A 12,005-nucleotide genomic window follows, 5' to 3' on the forward strand; every position below is an offset into this window, starting at 1 on the left:
TTAAAAAGGACTGACGGCAATCATTGTGCAAGCATAAGGACTAATATTCCACTTCTTTTTTTCCAGAAATAAAGTATGTACAACTGTACATACTCATCCACATACTCATCCCTACCCCAGTCACATTGAGTGGACTGAACTGAGAACTGTACTGTCTCATTTATATATTTGAATAATCCTGCACTTCATTGTGATAGACATATTTTCCAGAGGACAAGGTTTCCCTTGTGGTGTGTTTTGTGTAGTGTATTGGGGCTGGAATGCTTTCGGTTTCTAAAGCAAGCATTTGCAGATATAAACTAAATGCAAGATCTGCCCAAGAGAACAAACTGCAAGAGCTGCAGTGGATGTTTACTGTTTTGCAAAATCAGCCATTAACAGACCTTAAGCAGTCTAGAAGATATTTAGCTGAATTTAACTTTCCGAGGTTCACTTAGATAAGGGAAAAAGGAGGTGAGAGAAATTGCAGGAGGAGGAGGAGGAGCTGATCTGTCTCAAGGTGGAGCTGTATCTTGTATTAAATGACATTGGCAGATTAAAGCTCTCTGGTGGGGAAGGGCTTAAAGGCTGAGTCAAAAGCCAAGAAGTCTCTTTATTTACGCCTACCTCCCAGCCCCTGGCAATCTGACTAATAACAAACTGAGCTAACAAGAAAGACTAGAAAGAGCAGAGAGAACACAGAAGCAGCTTGGATCTAAAAATCTGACAAACCAAGTGATCAAGTCAAGCTCTGCTGAGCATCTTGTTTGTTTACTGCATCCAAATGCTTGCAAACAGTTAACTATATGCAGAAATGTCAGCATAGCTGTGAAGTATGCTGTGAATTTTAATTGAGGAAAAAGGACAACTGCTTACAGGATGGTCTAATGTGCACGCTGCCTGGAAGATTTTTTCGGTCGAACTCTGTACTTTGTCTTCTGAACAAGGATTTTAACTTTATGGAGCTGTAGTATTACCAGAGCGTGCAACAAAGTGAAACTCAGAAGAAAGTGTGCATTTTTCACAGGGAAAAATTACATCGCACTGAAACAGCTGCTCCAACTGTGCATTACTGAGTGTTTCAGGGAGTGTTACTGCTGTACAGGTAAGAAAGATTCCAGTTAGTTAATGAGCTTAGCAAATGAGGAATTAATTTCTCAGTTCCAGTTAAATTTATTTTTCTGCATGACTTTGTATAACATTTATGTTACATGATGGCAGTTTATACTGTATTTCAAACAGTCTGCCAGGTACATTTATTCCAACTGCCAACTGTTTAGAATGTGTGTATTAAGGAAACACTGATTTTAGATCCCTTGAGGGGGGAGGAATGGGTGTTTGCTTTTATTTCCTGAAGTGCAAGAATGGTCTTAAATGCATCATCTGACTGTGATTCCCTTCAGAATTTAATAAACAATCCTGAAGGCTTTTAGAAATTACCAATTCTTAGCTTGAGGCTTTGAAATTCTTCAACATGCATTTTTAAATAGCTGAATTAAAACAACCAACGAACCAAAACCCCAAGTACAATGAAACAAGTTATTTCAATGTTTTAAAAACACATTGATTATTACTTGTCAAGCATGTGATGCCTTTGCTATAAGGTGACTACTTCTGGAAGTATTCAACTTTGCCTCGTAGAAAGGACTGTGACAGTTTTTAGTCTTTTAGAATTCCTCCTGCAAAAAGCTTAGTTAGAGTATGCAGTTAGTAGTGACTTACATGAAAGCAGATAAAATGAACAAACTTAAGTTACTACGTAATTTGCTGAAAAACCTCCCCACATGAAACAGAAGGTCAGCTTTGTCAAGTCTTTTAAATTAAATTTTACTTTATTCTGAATTCTTTCAGTTAAATGTTGATCATCTGTTACTTGAAAGCAGTTTTTGTCTTACAATAGTAGCCCACCGAGAGCTTCATTACATATTCCTGAGTGTTCAGACCAAAAAAAAAAACCTGGAAAAAGGAAAAAACAGAATACAACTCTCCTATTATTTTTTGTTATGTGTATATGTGTGTGTGAGAGTTCTGGCAGTGCTGCCCACAGAAGTATGACGATGATTAAAATGGGAATGTTTTCCAATTGGTTACAAATGTTGTTACTTTTATCTCTGAGAGGAGGGCTTTCATTTTTATAACCTAATTTCTCTGTATGCACTAGAATGCAAAATGCTCTTCAGATTTTTTTTTTTTTTCCATTTAATTTTGCTCAGGGACTTTATAAGTGCAGTTTGAATTTGGTGCAGATTGAAGCTGGAATTCCTGCAGAAATAAAGTCTAATTAGTCATACAGTAGGTTTGAAACTGGCATCTGTGTTTAGAGCCTGCATTTTTTACCTTGGGTCACTGGAAAGGATACTGACGCATGTAAAGCAAGAATAACTCTCTAGCGTAATATGATCCTAGAATTATTCTGCACACTTCAGAATAACATCTTGACATGTTGTGTCTTATCCAATACTTCTTGGGAAAACAAACTTAAAGACATACATATTAAACATAGGCAGCTGGAGTTCAAGGAATGTTATATGAGACAAAATTATTTGTTCTACTGAAACAGATAAAAGGTCATATTTTTAGGGACACTTTTTCTCACACTGTGAATTGCACTTACTACTTCTAAACACATACATCTACTCCCACTTATCAGGAACTACTAATGGAGAAAAACATAATTCTCTGTGCACACATTTGCTGTTGCGTTTGTGTGAGTGTGTGTGTAATACTCATGCCACAGCACTTAAGTGCTTGCATATATAAATCTTTGCAATCCATTTTAAAGGAAGCCTTGAGAAATGGTGTTGCTTGTAACAAAGGTACAAGATAATTAAAATATGTATTGATGAGATACCAAGTCATATGACCACACTGTAAGAATGTTCATGCATGTAATTGAAGAGATTCTTGTAAAAGGTTCTAATCTTTCAGAAATTAACACTTCAGCTGGTTATTGTGTAGTGACATTCTGTACTCCATGTTTCACTAGCTTACTCTGAAAGACCAAGTGACATTTATTAGATGGATTATTTAAGAAATGTGCTTAGTCCAGTCCTAGAACAAATAGCGCACCCCAAAAAAGTTCTTGTGTTTTAAATCATCCATTCCATTGTAAGACTTTTTTTTTCTTTTAGGAAATGTGGAAATATTTAATTAAAGATTATAAACAGTGATTTCACTCCATCTCATATATCAGATATTACCATTGTTCTTGCTAATTAGACAGCCTTGACAGAAAGAAACAGAGAATCTTCAAATGGAGTGTAGCATAAATTAATTCAAACCAATGATAACAAATGCTTGATTTCAACATGTAAATTTTGCTTGTGACTCCATAGTTGCACTGTAATGATGCATTTATCAGGTATCTCAAAGCTCAAGATCAGCTTGACAGATGATTATTTAAATTACGTAACATACGGATGATACTGGTGATCATTTTTAACTCGTAAAACACAGTTAGTTGAATGTACATTTCAGAATTTTTGTGGTAATTAATGATTATAATAATTGGAAGGAGTCTAATAATTAATCTAAAAAAAAAAGTTTGCCCCTTGCCTACCTGTTTCTTCTGACATGTACTGCATTGTCAGTTCTCTCTTCTTTTCTATTTTAATTGTATACACAATTATTTTATGTATATTATATACAAACATTACACTACTATGTGCTGTGTTCCCACTGTCACTAAATATCCACAAACTATAACATGTACATTAAAATTTAAGTAAAGAAAAAGAATTACTTTGTCTACTTCCTTTTCAGTTTGGGGGTGCAAGGATTGCAGAGGAAATATCTTTTGATTTACGTACATAATGCAGAACCAAAGGAGAGATTCCTTTTATCCTGACTGAATGGGCTTTTGCTCACAACACATTGTTGAACCAAACTAAATCTTATTTCTTTTCTTCAGCAGCTGGACACCATTAAGTTGAGCTTAGCAAGGTACTTTTAAAATTTACAGTGTTATATGGTGACACAAAGCAACGATCCGAAATATTATATTAGCCTTGATAAAAGTTGCTCAGGGCAGTAACTTGTTACTGCTGTCCACTCCCAAAACATTCTATATGGTATATAAATAAAGACAACACAGTCTTGGTTATCTCCTACTTTCATGTATCAGCGTGAGAGTACTGAAGCACTCCCCTTATGACTGTTTATTGATTCAATACATCGAACTAAATCTATTTTTCTCTGCTTAGAAAATCATTCAAATGTTTTGCACAATATAATACTGTTTGAAAGGTGAGGTAGCTCAATGACAAGTACTAGGAATGGTTATTGCTCCCCCCACCCCAGAAAAAAAAAATCAAATAAAATCAACCCTGTGAAATCATGACTCTATTACTTTTCCTTTTTCCTTTTTTTTTCTTTTTTTCTTTTATAGAATCTGCTAGGCAAGATGAAGCTCTGGATTTTTATTCTATATTCAGTTGTGGTTGCATCTGATCCTTTCCAGTCACAGCCTTCTTTTTCTTCAGTGAGAGGATCTTGCCAGAGTTTGTGTTTCTGTGAAGAAAAGGATGAGACCATGATTATAAACTGCGAAGAAAAAGGCATCAAGATGGTATCAGAAATAAATGTCCCACCATCACGGCCTTTCCATCTTAATCTGTTAAACAATGGCCTGACTATGTTACTCGTGAATGATTTTGCTGGCCTTGTGAATGCTATCTCTCTACATCTTGGTTTTAATAATATTGCAGATATTGAGCCTGGGGCTTTCAATGGTCTCAGCCTTCTTAAGCAACTTCATATCAATCACAATTCTTTAGAAACACTTAAAGAAGATACATTTAATGGATTGGAAAATTTGGAGTTTCTTCAAGCAGACAACAATTTCATCACAGTGATTGAAGCAAGTGCCTTTAGCAAGCTCAACAGGCTTAAAGTGCTTATTTTGAATGATAATGCCATTGAGTATCTTCCTCCAAACATATTTCGTTTTGTGCCATTGACCCATTTAGATCTTCGCGGAAACCAGTTACAGACACTGCCCTATGTTGGCTTTTTGGAACATATTGGTAGAATACTAGATCTTCAGCTGGAAGACAATAAATGGGCCTGTAACTGTGATTTGCTGCAGCTGAAGATATGGCTAGAAAACATGCCTCCTCAGTCAATAATAGGTGACGTTGTATGCAATAGTCCTCCAGTTATCAAAGGCAGCATCTTAAGCCGGTTGAAAAAAGAATCACTTTGTCCCACTCATCCTGTCAATGAACTTGAAGATCCTTCAGGGTCACTGCCCTTGGTTGTAACGACCTCTATTAGTGTTAGTCACCTATCAACTAAGGTGATTCCTATCCTGAAAGCTCCTACTAAAGAACCAAGTTTAATGCTTCATACTTCAAAGCCTACTACTCAGTTTCCAGGAATCTATTGTCCCGTCCCCTGCCACTGCACCAGCCATATGCTCTCAGGAGTTCTCATGCACTGCCAGGAGCGAAATATTGAAAGCTTGTCTGATTTAGGACCCCCTCCTCCAAATCCTAAAAAGCTTATTCTAGCTGGAAACATTATTCAGACATTACTGAAATCAGATCTTGTGGACTACGCCAGCCTGGAAATGCTTCACCTGGGGAACAATCGCATTGAAAACCTTGAGGAAGGATCCTTTATGAATCTGACTAGACTGCAGAAATTATATCTTAATGGCAATCACCTTACAAAGTTAAGTCAAAATCTATTCTTTGGCCTTCAGCACCTTGAATACTTGTACCTTGAATATAATGCTATCAAAGAAGTTTTGCCAGGGACATTTAATGCAATGCCAAAACTTAAGGTCCTCTACTTAAATAACAACCTTCTGCAGACTTTGCCACCCCATATCTTTTCAGGTGTTCCACTAGCCAGATTAAATCTGAAAACAAACCAATTTGCTCATTTGCCTGTGAGCAATGTCTTGGATGAACTGGATATGCTGGTACAAATTGAACTTGAAGACAACCCCTGGGACTGTACCTGTGATTCAGTTGGGCTGCAAAAATGGATACAAAAACTGAGTAAGAATACAATGATGGGTGATATTTTTTGTAAATCTCCAGGACACCTAGCAAAAAAAGAATTGAAATCTCTGAACAGTGAAGTCTTGTGTCCAGGTTTAATAAACAGCCCTGCCCTACCAACTCATGCCAGTTTTGTAGTTGTGACAACTTCTTCTACTACTACCAACACCGCAGACACCATCCTGCGATCCCTTACAGATGCCGTCCCACTTTCTGTTCTAATATTAGGACTTCTAATTGTGTTTATAACTATTGTATTTTGTGCAGCAGGAATAGTTGTTCTTGTTCTGCATCGGCGACGAAGATGCAAAAAGAAACAAGCGGATGAACAAATGAGGGATAGTAGCCCAGTTCACCTTCAGTACAGCATGTATGGGCATAAGACCACACACCACCACACAACGGAGCGCCCAGCTGCAACTCTCTATGAGCAACGTATGGTTACTCCCTTGGTTCAGGTCTACCGCAGCCCATCCTTCAGCCCCAAGCATACTGAACAACAGGAGGAGGGAAGTGAGAAGGAAGCTAACGATTCCAAACATCTCCGCCGAAGTCTCCTGGAAAGAGAGAACAGTTCACCTCTTACAGGTTCAAATGTCAAATATAAGGCTACAGATCAATCTGCTGAATTTCTGTCTTTTCAGGATGCTAGCTGCTTGTATAGAAACATTCTTGAAAAAGAGAGAGAACTGCAGCAACTAGGGATCACGGAATACCTAAGAAAAAATATTGTCCAGCTCCAGCCTGACATGGAAGTTCATTATCCTGGAACACATGAGGAGCTGAAGCTAATGGAGACACTCATGTACTCCAGGCCAAGAAAGGTTTTTCTAGAACAAACTAAAAATGAGTATTTTGAACTCAAAGCTAATTTACATGCTGAGCCTGACTACCTGGAAGTCCTGGAGCAGCAAACATGAAGTGATAATACATTGGGCTGGGGCCGCATTTCTGTAATTCTATTTTAAGTTGGAACCATTGTAAATGAAAGTGCCTTATAACATGTCAACAGTCAGAACTTAAGCACAGCAGTAATCCTAGCAAAAAAAACTCAGGGATCACTGTGGGAAGCCATGGGTTTGTGTGCAGGCAATATGTGTCACCCCAAGTTAAACATGAACTTTGTGTGATTGAACTGTGGGCGGAAGATTGCCTATTGCAATATTCCTCAACATTTTAAAAAGGTGTGTATGGCACTCTCCATTCTGTACCCAACCGATGGAAAAAATATTTGTTACCTTTACTCTTTCTTTTTTCCTTCAGTTTAATTAGATTCCTTTTTAAAAAAAACCACCTGTGTTTGTAGTTATAAAGTTAGAGTGTATTGGTTAGGTTAGTACATGCACTGCATACATGACCGTTGTCTACAACTACACCTAACATACCCTTATAATAAATATTAAAGGAATTGAAATGTTGTCATACTAAATGTCAGTAAAAAAAAAAAAAAAGAAAATATTTTTGTTTATGCACCCAGAGCCTGCAAATATTTAAGAATTTTACACGGAACTTCATCATGTGCATTCTGTATCAGTATGTGGAAGGAAAAATATGTAACTATGTTTTACCCAACATCTTCAACGAAGAAAAAAACAAGCCTTTTGTTACTTTCCCTATCTGATAGCTTTACCTAAGTTTGGACAATCTTTTCTTGAGCTGCTGCTATAAAATATTGTGCATCACTGGTGTTTCAACTCATAATCCTGGGCAATTTGAAAAGCTACTGAGAATCAGCTGTAAATATGTTACTGTGTTTAATAAGTTTGATTTTTTTTTATCTTTCTCTCTCTCTATATATATAAATAACTTCTGTGCTGGCTTTAAATATTCTTGGAGGAAACGAGTTTGCTGTGGCTAGGAACTTCCAAGTGCAAATACAGGTCCTTTACCACCCTACCCAAAAGCAACTCCCAGACAGAATAACCGCAACAACACACACACACACGAGGAAGATTAATAGTACTTAGCTGTTTGTACAAAAATATGTTATATTTTCTGAAATTAGAAGAAAATAAAGTGTTGTGGGAAAAATAGGTAAAAAAAGTAGAACACTGCAGGTTTATTTTTGCAATGAATTCTAGCTAGATTTATATTTACTATTTATTCTGTATAATTTTGTATTTTTTTTCAACTCACGAGAAAAGAAAAAGCTTATTCCTGGCTGCCTTTCAAGCAAATCAAGGAACTGTTCTCTAACAATGAAAAAGAAAAAAAAGAGTTTTTTAAATGTCTTTTTTCTTAAAGGTAACTTTTTAAAGAAGGCAACAAATTCTGCATGCACAAATTTAGAACTGTTTTGGAATTAAACACAATGCTTCTCACTCTTGTCATGTGGACAGAAGCATCTTGTCCAGAATGCAGTAAGGCCATTCAATTTCTGTGCATGACTGACATGGTGCCAAAACACAAATTCTGACCTGCATTTATCTTCCTCAAAGAAAATCTTTTGTAAACTGACTATGCATGAACTTTGTTTTTTTCCTTATTTCTATTTCCAGAGTGAAAGATCAGCTTAATTACTACATGTCTACATATGTATGCTAAACTTAGCATTGAAGTCTTGATAAACTCAAAGTAAAAGGATATATTCTTCAGTTCAGTTTACTGTTGATGTCTCACCTATTTGTATATACAAATGTGAGCTTTTCGTATTCTTTGTACATACGTTTCTGACAGAAAATTTTCCTATACTACATACGAAAGTCAGATTCTCAGTTCTTTCAAATTTGCATAGAGATAATGACTTTGATGGTGCTATACTAATTTCTGTAATTTGAGGATCTGACCACATGTCTCTGTTAAAAAATCAACTTCCTTATTAATATTTTTGAAGTGTCATCAGTTTGCTATGGAAGTCAAACTTGTTGACTTCCAAAAATCAAAATGTCAGTTATTAGAGAATAAGTATTATTTCCTCTTTCTATGACTGAGAATAATTTAGTTCAGAAAACCTCTGTATCTAGGAGGATTAGGAAGAGGAAATCTGGTGATGACATATTTTTTTCATTGCTAGTTTTATTCCAGACAAGTAAAGATAATGCTATGTATTACTTATGCAGGTAAGGGTGAGACAAAAGCGAAAATGCAGCTACATTAACTTTACATTAACTTAACTTAGGTATCTAGTATTATTTTAGCTGTTCTTGCATATTCAGGACATGCGAATGGGCTTCATGGACATGCTATAGAACGTATGGAAACCCATGCCCTGATCTGAAGGAGCAACTGGAGCCCAAGTGGGATGGCTTATAGCATCAAAATGACACTAGATGTCTACATGTAAACAATTTAGTTTCACACACAAAAAAATCTAAGTAACTTTATTATTTGAAATAATTAAGGTTCAATGAAAAATCAAATTCAGTCAATGGAAGTGACAGTAGAAAGCTTTGAATATTGAATCAGACCTGCTATTATTGTTCTTTTTTGAATTCTCAGACATCTCAAATCGATGTAGAGAAAAGAAACAGAACAAAAATGTACATGGTACTTGGTAATAGAGCTTAGTATTTCAGTGTCTTTCATTTCAGTAGTTATTTCCATTAGTAAAAAATGGGTGTAAAAATAATACCCAGCAATTGGCAAGATGCAGGGAAATGATGATTCAGGCCCTCAGGCTTAGATTTAAGAGAAATAGCTTCAGACTACAGACAATTGCCACATGCACAGATGTCACTTTGCTTAGCTGCTAACAGTTGCTTGGCAGAATGTTAAGGACAACTGTATGGCAAAACATTCTTCTTCGTTGCGGTCTCAAAGCATCAGAAAGAAGAGTGAGCTAAATTCATGTCAAAGCAACTCAGTTATACAGCTGTATCAGAGCATTACTCAGCAGAATTAAAGAGAGCTTTAGCTTTTAGCTTTCCCTCAGCAGGGAGATTCACATCATTCATTATATAAGGGCAACTGTACTCTGTGGCAGTCTGTAACGCTGCAAGTGGTTTCGCAGTATCCTGGAATCACTAGAATGTGGCATGTCATCCACTTTCCTATCATCTGTCCCTACTGGATGCCATGTAGTGATAGTTTGTATGACAAGGAGAGAGGGGGTCTGCCCATAGCCTTACCTCTTAGTAACATTCTCAGACAGTGATTTTCCAGCTATGAGGAAACTTTTTATTGCCATAACAAAAAGGGATAAGAATTTGGCCTTATATGTTTATTCTTCAGCTGAAGAATATCAATATCTGCTGATAAAAATAAAATAATGACATAAGGAAGTCATCATGTACAAAGAAAGAAGGATGCAATATCTTTTTCTAAAAGTTCCTTGGAACTTTTTCATTATTACAATTAGAAATATGCACTTAATCTTATTGGTGTTTGCAGAAAGTTGGGAGGGATAGTGAGAATTTATTTTGTTAAAACCATATTCTCTTTTTTCTTTTTTTTTTTTTTTTCGCTCAGTGACAGGCACAGTTAGAGTGGTTTGATACATTTCACTTAGCTAGAATAATGGAGGTTGGAAGGCAAAGTATATTTGACAGTCTGCAACAAAGTGGATCCGTTTTTCTCCTGTCAGCACGGTAGTTTAATTGAGTGCGAGAACAGTGCTTCGTCAAGCACACTGGTGTACATGGCAGCTATGTTATTGCTGTTAGGGTACCTCAAGGTAACCAACGCTACCATTTTTCCCTTCACATTTGAGTGAAGAAAATATATTAAATAACACTATAGACCTCTTCCCTAAATAAACAGATACTAAAGCAATTTATTGCACTTTTTTGTTTTAGACTGGTTTTCTCCTTTCAACTTCATAAAAGCCAAATGTATCTCTCTTTCTTTTTCTTCCTGCTACAGGTATTTTTCATGCAGACTCTTAATACTGATACTTGAATATGTTACCTGCAGTGAGGCCTCTCCAAGTTTCTGAACAGAAAAATAACAAACCCCCATCCCAAAAACCTCTTCCAACAAAACCTGTAAAATTACACATAAATTGGGGTATTTGCCTATTCAGAAATGGTCCAATATTTTAACACATTCTTCTTCATTAGAATGACAGATCAACCTTTCTGTAACCTAATTCCAGACTGAAAATGAATTCATACTTTTTGTCAGTGATGTGTCACCAGATTCGAATCCAATGCTTTTTCACCTGCAGTCCTTGTTTCTCTGACTAGAATCTGAGGATCAGGTTTTGGCCCCTCTTTGCATGGCAAAGAAGTCCCCAGTAAGACCCCAGACAGAGGATGTTTACAATGTGCCACTTACTTACTTACCTACATAGAGATTACTAATTGTACAGTATGCTAAACTGAAAAAATAAGTTTGGCTGGGATGGCAAACCATCCTATAAAGATCCATATCTGGTGTGTTAATAAAAAAGGGTATTTACCATAAATAAAACATTATTTCACAGGATAAAGTAATAGTGGCAAGGGAAAAATGGAGACTGAATCTCAAAGTCATCATCAGAAGGGATTCTGGATTATCATTCTGAGAATGCCATTGTCTACAGCAATATACTTTATCAGCCACACCAACACAATCTGCAAGTTTCACGTAGATGCACTGAAATCATCATGAGGGAAAAAAGCCAATCAAGCACTTATCTTAATTCAAAAGACCAGCTGAGAAACTTTCTTAAGACTGGCACATTTCTTTTCTCTTGTGCTCCCCAACACAGAATACCTTCACTTCCATTACTGAATTTCCTGCTCAGCCATAGACAGCCCTCTGACAGTATAATCTACTGTTGCAATTGAAACCTACTCCTTGGAGAGGTTTTGCAGTGTGTGCATTGCTTTCAGTGGTCAGTTCCTGTGGGACTTATGTTTGGTGCACCCTGCTGGATTTGAGACAGGGAAGATGGATCTATTACTGGTCTTGTATTATAAGTCAAAAGACCTGTCCCTTTTTGATTGTCTGAAGTTTATGATATCTTGTTCAAGGAGTTGGTATCAAATCCTTTTGTTCCTTGAAACAGAAGTGAACTGTAGCTGGAACCAATACGAGGAAGTTAATTGCCATACTGAAAAGATATAGCATGGTGTTTTCTTTCCTGCACATCCCCTA

The 12,005-nt window shown here is 36.6% G+C and overlaps 1 protein-coding gene across 1 annotated transcript; it reads left to right on the forward strand.

The window, feature by feature from the left end:
• The first annotated feature begins 557 nt into the window (after positions 1 to 557).
• Positions 558 to 10,697, forward strand: SLITRK6 (SLIT and NTRK like family member 6). The gene is made up of 2 exons (XM_052785892.1): positions 558 to 1,084; positions 4,367 to 10,697. The coding sequence occupies exon 2, from the start codon at positions 4,382 to 4,384 to the stop codon at positions 6,905 to 6,907; it is 2,526 nt and encodes an 841-aa protein (XP_052641852.1). The 5' UTR covers positions 558 to 1,084; positions 4,367 to 4,381; the 3' UTR covers positions 6,908 to 10,697.
• The last annotated feature ends 1,308 nt before the right edge of the window (positions 10,698 to 12,005 follow it).

Source organism: Harpia harpyja, chromosome 4, assembly GCF_026419915.1.
Source record: "Harpia harpyja isolate bHarHar1 chromosome 4, bHarHar1 primary haplotype, whole genome shotgun sequence".
NCBI classification, from domain to species: domain Eukaryota; kingdom Metazoa; phylum Chordata; class Aves; order Accipitriformes; family Accipitridae; genus Harpia; species Harpia harpyja.

What these genes read in the sequence shown, in the direction of transcription:
- SLITRK6 (XM_052785892.1), top strand. Translation starts at nt 4,382, where the DNA reads ATGAAGCTCTGGATTTTTATTCTATATTCAGTTGTGGTTGCATCTGAT.